The sequence below is a fragment of the Microtus pennsylvanicus genome, chromosome 10 (assembly GCF_037038515.1).
Source record: "Microtus pennsylvanicus isolate mMicPen1 chromosome 10, mMicPen1.hap1, whole genome shotgun sequence".
Lineage (NCBI taxonomy): Eukaryota > Metazoa > Chordata > Mammalia > Rodentia > Cricetidae > Microtus > Microtus pennsylvanicus.
The window spans coordinates 31,025,635-31,045,149 of NC_134588.1; the positions used below are offsets into that span (position 1 = coordinate 31,025,635).

The 19,515-nt window shown below is 50.2% G+C and overlaps 1 protein-coding gene across 1 annotated transcript in view; it reads right to left on the reverse strand.

The window, feature by feature from the left end:
* Positions 1-18,958, reverse strand: part of Pkp1 (plakophilin 1) — a 44,862-nt gene extending 25,904 nt beyond the window's left edge. Inside the window, exons 1-2 of the mRNA XM_075987420.1 lie at positions 18,483-18,958; positions 8,736-8,842 (exon numbers count right to left, since the gene is read on the reverse strand). Coding sequence (XP_075843535.1) covers positions 8,736-8,842; positions 18,483-18,684 — 309 coding nt within the window. The 5' untranslated portion in view covers positions 18,685-18,958. The remainder of the gene's footprint in view (positions 1-8,735; positions 8,843-18,482) is intronic.
* Between the last annotated feature and the right edge of the window lie 557 nt (positions 18,959-19,515).

Below are 19,515 nucleotides of genomic sequence, written 5' to 3' on the forward strand. Positions count from 1 at the left end.
AGCCACCCCACATGGTTATCTTATGACTCTGAATCCTTCCTCGCATATGTTTGCCATGCGCCATTGGTGACCGTGAGGTGATCGTAGGGACCCCAAGGACACAGGCAGTAACCATCACTGAAGCACATAGACACTTTTGCATTTCCAGCCTGATGACCACAAGCCTAAGCACAGGTCCCTATGCTTATTCGTTACTCATAGCATCTCTTTCGGCGCAAAAGAGCTCAAAGTTCCCAGCGGAGCAGAAGCACCTCCCAAGCGGTAAAGTGTTCTTTACGGGCTATCAGGGTCATGGCTAGCCTTCCTCGAATAGCAAGAATACTGTTTGTGTCATCTGGCTTAGGGATACGTGACTTCTCTTCAAAGGAAATACTGAAATGGAAAAGTTCTCCCTTCACCCATAAGTTCTAGTTGGTGTGATGGTTTTGTAAAACTGTGATACTCGAGTGCTCACGACCTGGGTTTCAGGAATGCCACAGTAGCCACAAGCGAAGCTTAAGGCTGCCAGGGGCCAAGAACTCTGAGCACCAGATAGGGAGACCCGGACTCAGTCCCCTTTCCCTGCTGCCTAGGTGTACAGGTCTGTGCAATCAGCCTCCTTTCCCCAGCCTCAGTTTCTCCAATCACAGACGTTTCCAGTAGGCATTTTGGTTTTCAGTCGACCATTTCAGCCCTTGCTGAAGTCATGGCCTCCTGGCCAACCTGGCTCAGCCATGTCTTCCTCCCCTTCAAGGCCACTCCCCGGTACATAGGGTGGGGGTGGAGGGGCGGGCCCCCAAGCTGCTTCTTTCCCCACCTTTGTCTCTTCTCATCCCCTCCCCGCCCTGCCCTCCACAACCAGATTTGATTTAGTTTTTCAGCTGAGTTTGCGCTCTTGGGGCAGGTAGGCAGGCAGGCCTCGCAGAGACTTGCCAGGGCCCTGGGGGAGAAAGCTGAGCCTCACCCTAGCAAAGGGTGGGGATAGCTCTTCCACCCACCTGGGAAGTCTCTCTGGGCTCAGTGACAAAAGGAAAATTCTCACCAATAGAGGCACCAGAAGATCCCTCAACCACTTCACTCCCATGGCCCTTCTTCTTGTCTCCACTTTCTGGCTTAGAGCTGGCTGGCAGGGGAGAGACACCACCCATCCTCTCCTGCCCCTCCTAGCTCCTGTCTCTCCTCACCCTTCACACCCCTTCATGGCCACTGGGCTCCAGACTCAATTCTGCCAACCCTACCTATGCAGGAAAGAGCAAGCCCCTGCCCTTTTCTGCCACTTAGTCCCCCGGCAAATCAAATCAGAGCAAAGGTACTTGGCTGCCCACTCATCTCACAGACACTCAAGGAATCGAGTCAGGGAGTGAAAACACGAACGGTCTGCATAAATTCAAAACACAGCCCTAATCCTAGGGATTATCACATTATCTGAGTTGATGGAGGATGTGGAGGGGTGAGCTGGCCTTACATGTTCCTGCTTGTTAGAATCCAGAACCTCAGGACCACATCCCCAAACCCTATGACTCCAGCGGAGAAGGCTTGGCAGTCACCTGCCTCCTGCCCTGCAGCTTCCCTTTACAGACCAGGAAACTGAGGCCTAGGGAAGTTGAAGTCAGCATGCGCTGTGGAATTTAGCTTTTAATTATGTCCCTTCTTAGGCAGTTGTTTCATCTGGTCTTTGCTTTTAACCACAGTGTGAGGAACTTTAAAGACTTGTTGGTTAAGTAGATGGCTTTTTGTCAGCCTCCCTCCCCCCTCCCCAAAGGGCCCCAAATCAAACTCTCTTAATCGCTTCTGGGGAAAACTAAAGATATTTACAATTATTCCTGATTCTTCACAGCTGCCCTCCAAAGTTTTGGAGGCTATATTTAGAAGATGTGAGGAGGGTGATGAGGATGAGCGGCTACCTCTTCTGGTAGCTTCCTTCTTTAGAATAAAAAAGGGAGCTTTATCATGGGTCCCCTAATCCCTATCAGGAAGGAAGGAATTGAGCCCTAATGAATCTGTCTAAACCCTGGTTCTTCCCGTTTGGCCACCAACTCTGAGCTCTGCATTAACTGGATGGAAACCATAGCTGACCCATCAAGTTGAAATTGGCTTTGCTGTCCCAGGAGACAGTAACATTCTTTTCTGGGGATTTGCTGCTGGCCACGCCCTGGGCTAGCTCTACACTGGGTCTTCCCTCTCCACCTATCCCTCAGTCTCTCATGGGGACCAGAGAGAGGATGGGGAAAGGGGCAGGTAAGTTCTGGCCCTCAGTAATTGGCTGCAGGAAGCCAGGTTGCTTGTAAGACCTCTCCAGAACTGGCAGCTTGCAAGCTACTGCCTGGTGTGGTCCATTCTTTAGGGATGGCCAGAGTGGTACTCTCACTCCCCAATCCTACCCTCAAGGCCTTGCTGTGTTCTCCGCGTTCTCCTCTCTGTTCACACAATTCAACATTTAGCATCTCCTACAGGCCTCTCTGGTCCCCCATCTGAAGCTCATACTCAGGGATGCTATTCACATTTATATACCACAATCATGTCCTCCTCCCTCTGTGGTACCACGGGCCTGCATAGCGAGTACCCTCCACTTCTCTTCCCCTTGAGAGGTTATCAGCTGACAATTATACAAGCTACTTAGGAAAGCTAAGTCAGCTATGGAGGGAGACACATAAAAAGGAAGCTGCCCAACCTAGAAACTTCTCAGGTATAAGCAAAACCACTCTGATGGACTATGGCTTGTCAAGGAGTGCTCGTGCAGGGACTCCTTAGATGCAGACGTTTGTCATGGGTGAAGTTCCACAGTGGAAGTGCCAGGAGCATCCCCAAAGCAGTGATTAGTTGGCAGAGACATGCCACATCTATCGGGAAGGGTCCCCTCCTGAGCCACCCGTCAACTCTCTCATTTCCCTCCTCCTTCTCTCTGTGGCACATTCTGTCCCTTGGCAAGTAGGATCATTGTCTCTTCTTGTTGGGTGATAGCCTGGGGCCTTGGTGGGACCCTCCTATCTCCCAAGGCTGGGTGGGAGTGAGTCACGGGCTGGCACCAGGGACACTGGGTTGGCAAACACATCAATCGCTCCTTCCTAGAGCAGGAGCCATGCCTGCTTGGGAGCCAGAGCCAGAGTCTACTCTGTAGACTCACCTGGGCTTTGCAAGAAGAGACAGAGGCCAGCAGGCACTGCCAGAGGAACCCAGCTCGCACACCTGGAGAGTGGCACTCAGGGCTGGGAAGAGGAGATGAGGGGTCAGAGCTCTAAGTTAGTGTACTTACTCATGTCTCCTAGCTGTTGCAAGAGTTAAGTAACTTCCGTTTTCCTGGTGGGAAGAGAAGCTCACATGAGAGCAGGAAGGAAGTACAAAGCCTTCCCTCACCTGGAGGGTTGAAGCAGAGTCTCTGGGCTAGAGGATCTGCAAGGAGTCCAACCAGAGGGCCACCCACCCAGGTGTGGCTTCAGCCCTGAGGTTCAGAGTCACCAGTGAGCTCTCAAGCTCCATGGAGCCCTATGTTAGCCTTTGGCAAAGAGCTAATCAAAGATTTTCATTCTGAGTTGGAAAACAAATGCCTCTTCAGGTCCCTCACCTTGTGGCTGTCCCATTGAGAGTAGAATCCAGGCCTCCAACTGCTGTATTGGAAGTGTTGTATACATAGCCCTTACTGCTCTGGGAAAGAGATTTTCCTCATTCAGAGACGGAGGCTCAGGCAGATTAAGAACATGTCTGAAGTCACACAAGTAACCAAGTGAAGAGCCAGAATGTGGGCTGAAGTTCCTGAGCCAAGCCTGCAGCTTGTTCCCCTCCATCATGCTATCTTGGAGCACAGCCTCCGTTAACTGTGGATTAGTAAGGGAAGCCTCTTTTTGCTGCTCTCGGGACAAAGGGCCCTGCCATGCTTCCCTGGCAACCTCTCAGCACTGTGGTGTTCACAACCCAGTCTTTTGTATAATCCACAGTGTAACTCTGACAGGAGGGGAACCACCGACCCAGAGAACACTGTGCTTGGATTTGCTACTTCCTGCAAAAGTCTAATACAGCTACCGTCCTCCCATCTGTACCAGGGGCTCCCACCAGTTGCTTTGGCCCCAGAATGAACAGACTTGGTTCTCTTGCAGGGGAAACTCTCATAGTCCACATGACTCTGTCATGAAGGGAACAAACACGAAGCAGCAAGGAGAAAGATCCAGAGCAGAGACAGGGGTCTCTCTCCTTATGTTCCTGGAGAGTCTCACCTCAGGACTGCCAAGCTGGATTTAACTGAGCATGTCTGTGATTGGATATGGCAGCTAGCGTGGTTCACCCTGCTTTCAGAACCCCTGGCCGGTGTTACCAGATCCTGGGGAGGATGAGCAAGATCGATGCAGATCCAAAGGACATGTTACTCGATAAACTCTCAAAACAACGCAATGCTCATGATGTGTTTCTTGCTTTAAACATAGAAATGAAAAGTTTCTGCACTCCAATAAGCCTCTCTGCTGACACAGTAATCCAAATTAGACTAAATTAAAATGAATTAGGAAAACCACAGGTTTAACAGATACAATGCTCCTGGATAGATTTCCAGCCCCTCAGAGAGGCGATGGGAAAGGAAGACCAGAAAACTAGGAGGCAGTTTAAGTACCCTGTGGGAGTGAGCATCTCTGGGGGAAGGGGTCATCATTTGGCAGGCTTTCTGAGATGCTTCAGGGTTTGGAAAGAGATAGGGGAGGGGACTTGGGATGGAGCTCCCATGAAACATTCCAGATTCTTTGAATCTATGAATGCCAGGGACTGGCGTGAAGCTTCCATCAGAACACCCCAACCTCTTTGGGTCTATAGATGTCAGGGGCTGAGGTAAAGCTCCCACCAGAACAAGAAAAACTCTAGCTGCACCCAGTACAGACCCATAGGATAGTGACTGCACAGATTTAAAACAGAGTATCTATGCTCTCCAAATAGCCTCGGTTCTCTATTCTCTTCACCCTGGTCAGCCTGACCCACAGGGAGGTATTCAAGTCACTCACTGTACTGACAACTGAGAGGGGCCAAAAGCTTCCTTTTCCCAACTCATAACAGCTGCAGCCTGACGTCACTCTGCTTGGGATCAGAGCTCAGTAGAGGAGCTCTTAATGGAGACTTATTTCAATGCAGGAACAACCTAGGGCACCAGACCTGAGGACACAGGACACAGCTGTGTTTGAATCTCAGATTTAAATTTTTTTATTACAATTATGTCCCAAACTATTTGTTTGCTGTATTTTACCCCACAGGCTTACTATTAACCACTCCCCTTTAATAAGTATTGCCAAGTAACCAGAGTTTGAGTCTAGGCAGAGGAAATATGCCTATTCCCTTCCTTCTCCTCTTGGCATTAGACTCCCTCAAGGAGAGAGGGCTTGGCTAGAAGACAGGGGAAGAGGCACTGAATGATTCGGATCTGGGGATCTCTTGTGAGTCCCTCAAACGCAGAGGTTTGTGGAGACGGATACAGTGATTGCCACAAAGAGTATAAGCACCTAGAGTAAGGGAAGCAAAGCTCCCAGGCTAGCAGGCCTAGGTCAGGGATCTAGGCCGCCATCCTAGTAAACATCTGTGTCACCTTCAGTGAGTAATTCATCCACTCTGGGCTTGAGTTTCCTCAACTGTAAAATGCAAAGCCCACTGCCCTGACTCAGAGACCTGGGACAGCAACAGCCCACCTGAGGTGTCAGGGGTGGGGACACTGCCTCATGGCACAGATCCCTCCCTCTTCTGGAGGCTGGGGGACTCTGGGGCTCTAATGTTGTCTTCCAGAAGATTCTTGTCTCTGAAGAGGGAGGTTAGAGTGACCCACAGTCAGAAGAGGAATGCTTAGGCAAATGGTTTCCTTCGGACCAGTCTTTTCTTTAAGCCCCTGGATGCTTCTTTAAATGTCAGAATCCCTCCATCTTAAGCTTTGTTCTTGGACTCTTTATATTCAGTTTTCTAGAATGTGCGATACACTTGGTCATAGATGAAACACAAAAGATCTTTTAAATTAGAATGCTGCTGGTGATAAGAGTATAAAGTAACACCACCCATTTTAAAATATCAGTAAAAGTTTTCTTTTAGAATTGCCTGTGGAATCCCTCTATACTTTAAGAAAATGTTTACTCACTAGTGGGAAAGTCTTGGAACTTGAGAATGGTGTGATATTTGGGACTGGAACCAACTCTGAGAAATGAAGTGCTCGAAGTGGGCATTGCTGCTTCTACTATAACACCAGCCATCTTCAGAAAGAAGCCACACTCAAAGTAGCGCCTTTTAAAAACGGTTAAGGCTCCCGAAACATTTGAGCAGGGTGTTGGTGCGGTTCTCCAGGACAGAAACAGAAGTCCAGAGATTATCTGTATTCTATTTCTGTTGATCTTCGCTTCGCCCTGCTTGACTGGAAGTTCACTGAGGGCGAAGGGAATCTTCGCCGTTTCATCCACATTGTGCTTCCCGTGATGCTGTGCCCAGCCTTTGCTCCATGCCAGCTGGCTGACTGAGTGAATGAATAGGACGCATCTGTAGGAAATGGTCCTTAACCAGCTCATAGAAACTCCTGGGAAATTGCTGACGAGGCTCGTGCAGACGAGCCACACCCTCCTCCTGTAGTCCCTGCCTTGGGCTGCCATATTGGTTTCACCAGAGGGTGGGAAACACAACATTCCACGCTAGTTGTACCGACCATGGGAAAATCCCACAGGGATGGGGTTACCTCACACTGCAGATCGTTGCTACCGTTTCTCCCACTCTCCTTCTCTCTCAATCCGGACCCCATTTTGTTTTCCTCAGTGCTCAGCTGATTATATGTCTGACTCCAATATCAATTATTCTACTTCCTTTCTGCTCTGCCCTCCCTCCCTCTGCCAAATCCTCGTGTGTGCGCAGCTCTTCCCTGTTCCCATAGCCTCTCCTGAACTGAGAGGAGACGGGACAAGCCTCAGCAGCTACCCTGTCATGAGTCATGTCTGCAGCATTGCCAGCAAAAGGAGTGAAGAGGGATGGGCCTTAGGGCGCGGGGTAGGAAAGGGATTTTCAGTGGTTGTCAGAAAGCGGGCACAAGGAGGTGTGGGGCTGTTTGTGAGCATTAAAAGGCAAGAGAGGTAACTAAGGATTAATTATCTAGAAGATGATGTTATAAAGGCACAAGCCACATGAGGTATTTTAGAAACACCCCCTCCCTCATTTCCATGGTTACACTCTCCGTTTGATAACATAGCTAATGTAGCATGATATCAACATGTGAATGAAGTAGAAAAACTGGTACCATCAGTCTCATTTTAGGGAGGAGAAAACTGTTGCCCAGAATGGTTACAAGTTTTATCCAGAGTCACAGAAGAGAGTAGAAACAGCTCAGAAACCTCTACACTCTGGCCTGGGAACACGGAACACGTATATTGTTAGCATGATCACGAACATGTATAATGTTAGCATCATCCACTTGGATCAGCAAGTCCAGTTGATAGCCTTTTGGGGGTTTTAGCCAATCCATTTACTCTGCATTACGAAGGCGTTTTCTGAATCTATGTGGACATCATCTTTTGTGTTAAAGCCATTTCACATCTATGAGTGTTCTGTAAGCTTAGCTGGCTGGATCAACTAAATTTATGCCGTACTAAGAGCGACAATGGATATAACCCCTGCCCCCCTAAGAAGGATGAGAATTTGTAGCAGACTGAGATCCTCCACAGTCAACCGCAGCAAAACCGACGAAGAAAGGAAATAAAGCCACAATGAAGGAACGTTACATCCCCAACCTCCCCCCCTTCTTTGCACAGGACCCCAGGATCTTCAGCAACTTGGAGCAACACCTGTGACCATCTGTTCAAAACAAGATGCTGCTGATCCTGGAACCCCCTGGAGGACATAACCACGGCTTTGCGTGGAGGCACAGTTTTTATCCCTGAACCGCACATAAGACTTTCTGAGAGTAATGCAGGTTAGAGGTAAAACCAGCAAAAGTAAAACACAGAGCTCCTGGAATTTGAGGACTCTGGGACGCCTTGGCTACCAGTGTCCCTGGTTTAGGAACAGGACGAGTAAGCACTGCTTCGTCTGGTTTACCCCAGCACCTGCCATGGTGCTATATACAGAGCTCGGCCCTGCAGGTCTCTGCTCAGCAAACGGGCAGGTGGGTGGAGGGTGTTAAGGAAGACAGCCAGGACCGGATTAAAGGATCTAGAATTATCTCCACCCACATTAATTTTTTTAAACCTTACAAATTGTAATCTGCTTTTTATGTATATTAGTTCATTTAATCTTGACAATAACCCAAGAGGACTTTGTTATATCTACTTTGTTTGTGATGAACTTGGGACCCGGAAGTGGAAACCCAAAGATACATGCTCAGTGAGTGTCAGGGCCTGAGTTTCAACCCAAACATCTCTGACTAGTAAAATCAAGCAAAGCTCGATTGCAAGCCAAGGCAGCCTTGTCAGAAGTTGCTGCAATGGACATGATCTACTTGTCTCCGGGGACCTTCTGGATCCTTCTTTGACCATCAGTACACACGAAGAGGGAAAATACTTCATGATTTCCCTAAAAGAAAACCTCTTTGTACAAAGAACCTCCAGGATTCAGACTTTTCACTTGAGATACCCAGAAATCCCCAGTCAGCATCAAAAGAGACTGCACAGAGTTCCCTGTGAGGTAATGGCCAACCTACTGCAGCCCTCATGTACTGACTGAAGTCTGCGTTTCTCTTTCTGAGCAACCGGTGAAAGCTTTCTGCACCAGGAACCCCAGACCATGCTAGCAGATATTCTAGATCTTTCCAAGTGGAAGCAGTTCCTTACCGGATATCCCCACGAGCCGTTCCCTGCCTGGAACTTGGAGAAGTAGCTGCTTCTGCTTGTGGTCCCATAGTTGTTGTAGTTGTCGGCCAGCCCGTCATACATGGAACCTGGAGGGCAGAGTAGGGAGGTTAGGGCAAGGATGACCGTCATCTTCACCCCTCCCTGCTTCCACGCTATCACCCACATCCAGGGTCACCACCTGTGTGAGTTCCTGGGGAAGGGTGGAGAATGGCTAGTCATCTACTGGCCAAGCCCTTCTCTCTCCATATCCTCCATAGCCAGGGCCCAGCAATAAGGCACCAAACTGCCACAAAGACAGTTCTTAGATCCCTTGGAAGATATTGAGACCTACAGTTCAGGATCGGGCCTGGAGAGCCTTGCAGAATGGCAGTTCCAGCACAGGGAATCACCAGTCCCAGTCCGTGTTCCACAAAGATGAGGTTCCCATTCGGGGGAGGAAGGCAGGGTCTCGACATCCCAGGTCCAGAGCCTCAAGGTCAGAGCCACACAGTAGTGCACACTCTTTCAGTCCGCTCCTGTCAGGACTGTGAGTTCCACCCTGAGCTCAGCCCCCACAGGTGATCGGGTAACCTGCCCCTTCCTTCTCTGAGGTCCTCCCGCTGGTAAAGGGGGAGCAAAGATCAACCTCAAAGGCCCAGTGAGGATTAATTAATGTTTTCACAGTGCTTGGAGATCCACAAATGACAGGCTCTGAGGGAGGACAGAGTGTCATTAGGGTTATTAGCGGCAAAGTGGCTTTGAATTACAAAAAGCAGGCTGGATTTGAGGTTCGTGGCAGGGACGGATCTTCCTTCTTTCTTTCACAGAATGGCAGGGAGTGGGCAGGCCTACAACGCAACCCCAACTTCAAGCAAGTATGCCTGTTTGAGATCCTAATGTCATGAAACATGGCTCACTGCAACATGTCATTCTCTATGCTGAATCTGTCTTCTCTTCTGGGCTACAGCTACCACGTTCAACCCATCTTTCAAAGCAAGGCTCAAGGCCTCATCTCCTTCAGGAACCCCCAATCAAGACAATCTCTCGAGTCTCTGCTATATATATCCTGCCCTTGTACTTCAAGTCATGTGCTGCCTAGTGTCCACATTTTCTTGGCTTACATTGAGAATTCTATAAAAGCTCAGCCATGGTTGTCTGGCCTGTATATCCATAGCAAGGCTTGCTTACTCTCACCTAATGTGTCCTCTGGGTGAGCAGGCAGAACCTTCTGACAGGGATGTGCAGGATGTGTATCCCAATCTCTGAAGTGATACTTGGAATCCCCCATCAGAAACCCTGTCTAGGGGGGAGGGCCCTGGACCTTGATGTCCCTTGAATCCATTAGACTTTGGCCACACCCACATAGCTCTAGGTCACTTCCTGGGAACCAAACTGTCTGCCCTGGGAACAAGAACAAGATCGGTACTTCAGAATCAGGCCAGCATCCTGCTTAGGGCCATCTCCCCTGTCCAGTTCCAGACCCATAACAAAGGACATTTCCTTGATTCCCCTTCCTCGTCTTGGAGGGTGAACGGGACTTAGGGATATTGACTGTGACTATCACAGTTTGCTCCAGCAGCCTAACTGTTGAAATTGGTCCTGGCTTGGCCCTCAGGTTTTCCCTGGGTCTCAGCTTCTTTTTCTGTAAGAAGCAGTTTCTCTGTGTCCTAAATGGTCCATACACTCCCAGAGCTCTGTGGCTATTGTGGCATCCTGAAAACCTTCTCTAAGATAAAGTTCAGCTTCCAGGGAAGATGGGCAAGCAAGTGAGACTCACTCGCCTCCTCTGCCTCCTCCCTCAGGGTCATCTCAGGGGCTTTTCCATCCACAAAACCCCAAAATTCTACCCCATAGGGCCCAGGTCCAGGCCTTTCCCTAAAAATGAAGTCCTCAGATGCTGCCTGATCCACAGAGCCTCCAACTGACTCCCAGCCCTCTGCGGCTACAGCAAGTTGGCTCCTGACCCTGTCCAAACTGCAGCTGCTCTTCTGGATAGACTGTGTTTTCATAGGGAACAAGGAGACTCCTGTGGACTCGGTTACCAGAGAAAGGGCCACAGCCAGGCATAAGTACCATCAGAACTCCAAGGAGCTGACATCCAGGTCTTACCCGCCTTGATCCAGCCCATGTCCATCATCTCTTCTAAAGTTTGGCAGGCCAGTGTCTGCTTGGCTCTCACCTCTTGAGCAGGCATTTCTCCCCAAAGGGCAGGTATGGGTCAGCCAGCTACTTCCAGATGGAAACTCTGGGTGGTGACAGATACTTCAACAAAGCCCCAGGGAGGCCTCCTACTTTAAGAACCATCTCCTGGAGGCTCCCACCCAGGCCCCCACCCCCGCGGGAGGGAATCTACCAGCATGACCTGACGCCCACAGGTCATATAAGCATCTCCCCTTCTCACGCCCTTCACCAGCCTGGCTGCCCTCTTCTACATTCTCCAGGCGAAGTAGGAACTGTGCCATGGAGGCAGACATGGACACGTGGACACGTGGACAGAAGGAAGCGGAAGATGCGAGGCTCTATAATTCCCAGAGCTAGTCTGTGCTGTAATTCCCACTTGGTTGGTTCCTTCCAGGCAACTTCTAAAGGTGTCCTCCAAACCCTACCTTCAATTAGGGGGCTGCTTGGCTCCCCGGGAGAGTGGGGCAGCCATGATGCCAGCCAGCACAGCTTTTCTGGCAGAAGGTATACGCTCTGCTGCAGGGACTGCAAAGGTGGAGAGGAATCCAGAGATGTGACACATTTGGGATCACACCTAGCAGCAGTCAGGAGTAGAGGTGAGCGTTCTCTGTGACACTGCTGCTCGCACACAGAAACCACTTCCTCTCTCCTGACCCCAGGGTGTCTGGATGGTAAGTCAAGTTCAACAGCAAGAACATGGAACTCCCTGACAGTGTAACCATGATAGCTTGCTCTCCACCTGGTCTCTCTACTTCTCCCAGACTCACTCCTAGGAAGCCTTTCTGGACTAGACGTACTTGAAGCCTTTCTGGGCTAGACGTACTTGAAGCTTTTCTGGGCTAGCTAAACTTGCATCTGCTATATTTCTAGTTCGTGCCTCAACTCTTACTACTGGGCACTCTGGGCACTATAGAAAGCTCCTCTTTCTCAGGGATTCTGCACTAGGCACTGCTCTTGTTGTGGCTTGGCCTAGTTGGCCTGAGCAGGACATTTTGGTAGCATGTTTCTCTCCTGTCCAGTCCCATGGGAAAGGTACTCTGTTCTCTAGGGGCTCAACACCTCTATTGAATGCCAAATGGAATTAGAGTCTTAGAATTCTACCAGTCAGGGCCTCCTCTATCCCAGAGGTTCTCAGAGCGTAGTGCTAATTGGACTAAAAGAGGGGGTTGCATGAAATTACAGTTGTTCAAACCCACCTCCTTGAGAAGGATTCTCTGCCCTGGGAGTGAAGGGAAAGGCTGAACATCGGTTCACCCCTCAGAATCATATTTTCCTTCCTGACAGGCGTCCGCCTTCCCACTGTTCTCTACAAAGGTGCATTCGCCACGAGCAAAAATGATGGTGACTTTCTCAGTGAAGCTGGCAGCCCTCTCAACATGGGCACCATGGGGACACATCTGCCTGTACGCAGAACCCCAACACCTTAGAACATCGAGGAATTTTTCTGTTCTACAAGCAGTGTGAGTTCCTTGTCTCAGTCCGTGTCACCGTAGAATTTTAGGTGAAGCCATGTCAGTCTTCGTACTGAGGACAGTTGTCCCGTGATCATCTTCCCTTCTGTGCCCTGTGTCATGTGGGCAATCTTTGGAAGGCAGGTTCACATAGGAGGGGCAGCTCATTCTTCTCCACTTGCAAGCTTTCAAACAGGTCACACACCCTGCACTTGAGGTACTCTTTCTCTTCTTGAGCCACCCCCCTCTCTGCACTCAATATCCTGTACAAAACGCAGCTACAGATCTCACCCACCTCTTCATCCCAATCCCATTAGCCCTGGGTCCAATGGCTGTGATTGCTCTATCTGTTCTGGCTGGTATGTTTCCTGGAGTGTGGAGCCTGTACAAGTGTGTGTGTGTGTGTGTGTGTGTGTGTGTGTGTGTGTGTGCATCCATGCACCTCTGTATACCCTTTTCCCAGAAAACTGGGAGCTCCCTAAGCAAGGGACTTTGTACTTAAACTAGATTCATGTAACCTCCAACCCCAGGTCTAGCTTCTACATCAAAAAGGACCCGGGGACACAGTTCGCCTGAACAACAGACAGCCCTCGGGGGCAGAGGACATCAGAAACTCTTCTACTTCCCTTCTCCTCAGTCTCTCTGCTTTGATAAACTGGACTTGTCAGAGGGAAGTTTCTCTGGAAGTCTATATCTCTAGGCTGATGTATCTTCTTGCTTCTTCTATACCTGAATCAAGTTCACCTATTTCTCAATAGACAGATCTCAAAAAAGAAGCCTACAGTCTTCCAGCTTTAAAAAGTTGTCTCCCCCGCCCCCCAGAGCTCTCTTTATCCATGGTACCCACAGCTAGGGCCACAGACAGAGACATTTAAATGAGACAATAATATATCTGCAAACGCGTGACACTGCCCTCTCACAAGACATTCAAGAGCCAGGGAGGAATGAACTGTGAGAATGGATGGTCAAGGGTCCCAGTAGGACTTGGGCTAGCCTGCTTCCTAAGCATCTTCCTGACCACAGGAGACACTGCCAACTGCTTCTTCTTCTTCTTTGGAGCTCCCAGGATCCCAAAAAGGACAAACAACTCAATAAAACCTCATCAAGCACTCTGCTGTGGTTCTTGGTCTTTTCCTGGGCTACGCACGCAACAGAAAGGCCAAAGTACATTATGCTGCGTTCACTAGGAACCCTCTCCTCAGCGTCATAGAGTTTCTGCAGGCTCTGCCTAGCAATGGTTAAGGCCAGTTCTGACAGAGCCTGCTCTTTCCTATGGTATCTGTGTGGCCACTAGCGAACCCACACATGGGTGGAGCATGTGAGCTTTCTGTGGAAACAGACCCTGCATAGGCAGGATGGTGGGTGAGAGTAGGCAAGGCCCAGAAAGGACCCCATCTGTGGTCAGGAGTAGAGTCCATCGCTAGCAGCCACTCCACTAGGGGAGCATGTCCAGTACTACAGTCCTCATGCTGGTTTGCCAGGAGTGAAGGGTGGGGACTGGGATCACAGCTCCGAACTTTGCTACACAGCAGAATCAGCTGAGGATTTAGAGTTCCTCTTCCTGTGTCACCCTACATACTGACAGAACATAGGTACTGTTTTGTAAAAATTCCCAGGTCATTCCAGCCAGCAGCCAAGTTTGAGATTAGCAGATGAGAACTTTACATTTGTGTGCTAGCTGGGATGCAGGGAGACAGGACAACTAGGAGGCCTGGAGAGCAGGACATCTGCAGAGAGTTTGGGCAAAGCCTTTCCAGAGGGAGGGAACCTTAAATCTAGCTCCAAAGGGCACAAAGCACTTTTGATATGATCTTACCCAATTCCTAACAGCTGCAGAGACCCAGAGAAAGGCAGTGACTTGCCCAAGACAGCATAGTAGAGAACAGTAATAGCCAAGCTGGATTCCTGCCACAGTTCAAGCTGCAAGGTGTGGTGAGTGTACATGCCTAGGCTATGTGCTATGTGTGTATCAGTGCATGCGCATGCACAGGATGTATTGTGTGTGTCTCTGTGGATAGATGTATATGGTAAATGTGTGTATTCATCTGTGGAAATACATTGGTAATGTAAAATATCTGCGTGTATACATACACGCATGCACTAAATGTATGCAAGCAAGTATATACTCATGAGTGTGGTGTTTGTATGCACATGTATACTGTTTTGTGTATGAGCATGTGTCACATGTGCATATAAGTGAACATATGTGTGTATATTCATGTATATCAGAGCATGTGTATATATGTAATTGTGTCCATGTGTATAGAGTAACTGTACATCTACAACATGTATATCTGTGTAAAGAATGTATGTACATGTATATAGCACAAACCTACAAAGAATATCAATAAGGATATCTGACATCCTTCCATGTTATTATGGTCAAGCATCATACACCTTCTAGAAGTCATATCCCTTCACAGAAGCACTTTTTAGCTTTTTAAACCCAGATTAAATGACACATTAGTATTTAAAATCGGGAGGGCAGCCCACCAAGCAGGTTACCTGGCAGTGTGGTCACTGCTCCCTCAGTCTACCCTTCAAGACATTTTTACAAACTCTGCCAATGATGGGATCCAGGGAAACAAGCAGTGTTTGCTACAAAACACCCTGAGATAGGCCACATTTTTGCATGTGTTGTAACAGGTCAACAGAAATACTGGCTAAAACCACGACTTCAAGCCAAGAATGGTAAAGAAACAGAATTAGTTCATTTGAAGTTTAATTAGCATGTTTTGCCTCCGGAACAAGCTTAAACACAAATGCCCTTTACACATCTCTCAGCTCCACTTAGCGCCCGAGAAAACAACTCCACCGTGATGTTAGCCTGTAGTCCGTGGCCAGGGAAGGATAACTTTCAAGAGAGGAATGAGCAGAGTTTTCCTCGGGCAGGGGATTGTGCTGAGATACAGACAAATACAAACACGCAAGTCACCAAAGGCAGGGCCGCCCAAGGCTGCCCTTTCATAGCTCAGAGGAGCTGGCGGGAAGCTTGTAAGCGGAGCAGGCACCCCCACGAGTCCAGTCAAACTCCAATTTCTGAGCACAGGGAATAAAGACTCTGTGTTTCAGTGGGAAATACCACTTCCGAGAAGGGAGAACTTCTGGCCCCGGTTGGGAATTTAGAATCACAGACATCTAAGTAGGCAACATCATGTAGTTCAAATGCTGGCTGTGCGGGATTCTTTGGGAGAAGCAGTAGAGGGGGGCCTCTTTTATGGAACTTTGTGTGTGCCCTGTATGTCTGGTGTTGCTCTTGAATCAAATGAGATGTGGGGTAAACTGTACGAAGAGATTCCAGATGAGTTGTAAAAGTCAGGAAGGCATAACTGGTTGACAGTCCTTCACCCTCATAGCAAAGATCACCATCAACAACCAGGGGGCTTCCCCCACCCTTAGGGCCGACAATAACCCTAGCAAAGACCTCTTGCTGAGCAGGTTTGACATCCCGACCCTCCCCCATCCCACCACAATTTGCTTATTTCCCACACAGTCAGGAAGAAAACACAAGAAGAGATACCCTGAGAACATAGGAAAGCAATTTCAAGGCCAGTTCCAACTGGTAGATAGCTACCTCCCTCTGCATAATCTCCAGCCCTCCTGGGGACTTCATGAACAAGCTAAAGAACCTCATCTACCATGAATCAAGAGGGAACAGGTAGAGATGTGGCTTTAAACAGTGGCAGATTCTTTCTCCAGCCCGTAACAGCTCAATCCCCCATCCTTAAAATAACAAGGTGACAACAGTGGACCTGGTGGACAAGGGTCTGACCAGGACTGTGGGTAAATGTCCCTGATTGTTCACCAGGGGCACAAGGAGCAAGTGGCTATTCTGCCAAGTAACCCTTTGGGCTGGAGCAGCCTTCTTTAGAGCTGGATTCTAACCAGAATCTCCCTGGATATGAGGCCAGGAGCTCAAGACCCATTGAAACCATGGCTTTGTTCCAGAAGAAGACTATCTGAGAAGTCAAGTGTCCAGGGGCAGAAGACTTCCACAGCTGCCAACTGGTCTCTGCCAAAATGGAAAGCAGGCTCCTGGCATGGAAATCACCAGGAGAAAGAGAGAGCAGAGTGGCCCACGAAGCAAATACAGAATGCTTGGGCGTTTCGGCTGAAGAGGACGGAGAAATCTGATGAAAACAAAGCCAGACAAACCAGACACACCAGGTTCAAGTGCCCCAACCGCCTATTCCAGCTGGGAAAACTGGCCCCCTTTGGGAACCTCCCCAGAGGCTGAGGTTAGAGGAGACACACCTACAGGGCCAGTCTCAGGCGGGCTACCGGACAAGTATGCATTAGGAGGCATCAGAGTCAGCTCTAAGCCTGCGCCTGGCTGGATCCCCTTGGGGGACCTTTGGTAGAGACACCATCTGATGGTTACCCACAAAAACCAAGCTAGAAGCAGCATTCTGAGACGACAGGGTTCATCCTGATAGGGAGAAGGGACGATGGGCCACGCACCCAGTTTGACATGTTCCTGGCCCTATGGGCCCAGAGTTGAGGCTGGTGGAGCTGGGTGGAAAGGGGCAAGGTTAAGCATGTGCCAGGGGAGAGTGGGTGGCCTTAAGCTGTGCCCTGGGCTGTGGCTAGATGAAGCCCTTTGTCACTCCAAACCTGCTTTCAAATGAAGCTAGTAAGCAATGACAAAGGCACTAAATAAAAGGGGAGAGAGGCCAGGGAGTGCGCATCTGTAGGGCAGGAGCCAGGAGCCCAGACAAGGGCAAAGGGCACCCAGAACAGCGAAGCCTTTTGGTGTGGGAGGTGGCAGAGTCAGCTGACAGCCATTTTCTCTCCCTCGGTGCTACAAAGAGTTCGCCAGGGAACAGAGGGGAAAGAACACATGCCCGGGGCAGAGAGTTTGGGCCTGTGGGCACACTGGAGAACTGGCAAGTCCATCTACTTTGTCGCTCGCCCCTGCCCCTCACTGTCTCCTAGGTCTCTGCTAAGCATGCTCTACTTGACCTGGACTGGTTCACACTGCGCCCTCTTACTAGCATTTTACTCAATTTGGCTAAATAATAAAAATAAAGAAACACATAGTTTTGCTGATTATGTTTGATAACCAAAGGTTGGCGTATTTCTCACTGAGAAGTCTTTGTATGAAAATTTTACTCTAAAATGTCTACATTAACAGCTTGTCAGGTATATGCTCCATCTTCAGCCCTTCTCCTGGCCTCTCCTAATCTAAGACCTTGTCACTCACAGACCCTGGGATGAGGACAGAACTGGAAGCCCAGACTGGTGAAGTCGGCTCAGCTGAGACTATGAACGTTCCGCTCCCCCCACCCCAGTTCGTATTCACTTCCGGTTTCACACTGTTTGCTACTTAAGCTGGGTCAGGAGAAGGGGGCTCTGTATTAGCTATTAGAGAAAGGGGGCAGGTACCTGGACCCCTTCCTTGTCATAGGAACACTGGCCCTATGATAGACTTCTAATAGATTTGCATCTTTCCAGTTTGGTTCCAGAGTCCAGGTAAAGTGGCAGGGAGCCCCAGGGACTAGTTGTGGGAGGAGGTGGCGCTGACTTTCCTCATCCCATAGTGCCTCTCCTAAATCCAAACTCCATCACAGTAACTCAGTCACTCTTTTTTTCCCACTGCACACACCACCTCCACCAGGAATGTTGTCCCTCTGCGCCTGGGTGGAAGCTGGAGGCTAAAGGTTCCTGTGATTACAAAGCCTGGGAAACGTAGCGTGAGCACGCTAGGTCTGGGACTTCGGGACAAACATTTCAAGATAACACGGGTTTGGTACCCCCAGAGCAGGATTGGGAAAAGAGATCCCTCTGGATTCAAGTCTCTCTCGAAAAGTACTCCCAGCAATGCTCCCCTACGTGAGCTATCCATCTTGACCCGCAGCGTGCTCTCCTGACCCACAGGGTGGACTCACTCCCAACCGTGTCCCCCAGTGAGCTACCCAGCCTGACCCACGGTGCGTTCGAGCTCCAGCAGCAGGCTAGCAGGAGGCGGGCGAGTCCACCCTGTGGCAATGACCTGAGAGCTGGGCTGTGGTCATTCCTTGCAGACCCCGTCTGGGAAGGCTGACGCTCAGTCCCCACCGGCAGATAGGAGCGCGTAGGGACAGACGCACATCCCGTGGGCGCTGCGCGCCTTTACCTCGGTTGGAGTGGCTCAGGGTGGACGACTGCGAAGACTTGGACTTCTGTCGTTTGACAGTCATCATCACCTGCTCCTGCACACGCTGCCTGCCCGACGTGCCGGTCTTCATCTTTTGATCGGAGGGCAAAGCCAGCGTGGAGTTGTCCTGGTCCTGGAAGCATTCGTACGCCAGCGCGGTCTTGAGTGGCGAGTGGTTCATGGCGACGGTGGGCGCGGGCTGGGGAAGCCTAGAGGCGCGGGGTGCAGTGCAGCGGGGTGCGGGAGCGTGTTCTCTTCTCAGCGGCTCCCTATGGCCATAGAGCACTGATCCGCGTGAAGGCTCCCGGCTGCTGCTCCTGGCGCCTCCGCCCCAGCTCGTCCCTCCGCAGGCACTGGCGGGACCCGCCCTCCGTCAGACAGGATATACCACCCCTGCCCTGCACCACCCACTCCGCCGGCTGCCGCTCAGACGCGTAGTGCAGGGCACTGCCTCTGCCGGGAGGGCGCAAGGGTGTGTTTGGGGCGGGGGGAGTGCCCGGTGTGCAAAGTTCCCAACCTGGTCCTTCCTCTCTCCCTCCTCTACAGTCCAAGGGAAACGCCCCTAGGTCCTGCTCATACCGGCTCCTGGAGAAAGTGTGTGCTCAGCTCAGGGCCGAGGGGGACCTCTGTCGAGGAAAAGGAAGCTTTTCTTGCTCAACTCCCCGTCTCGCTGCCCCCTAAAGCGAGGTGCCCCTCAAGCACTGAGGCTATGGCAGAGACCAGCCCTGTGCTGTGGGGGCTCCCAAGCTGATAGTAGAAGTTTCTCTCCCAAGAGATAGCTCAGTTTTACAAGGGCAACCCATTCCACTCTACTGAAGCCTTCAGCTTGAAGGGAGTGAAGTCGAGGCAGGGGCAAAGTAAGACAACCCTGCAAAGCAGCACTTCTGACACTTGTGGCTATACCCACCCACCGTAGAAATCGTGTCAACAGTGGGTCTTCTCTGGAGTATTGTATACTACCCCTACAACAATGCCGACATCCAATAGGCACGCAACGAAAGTTAAGATGAAC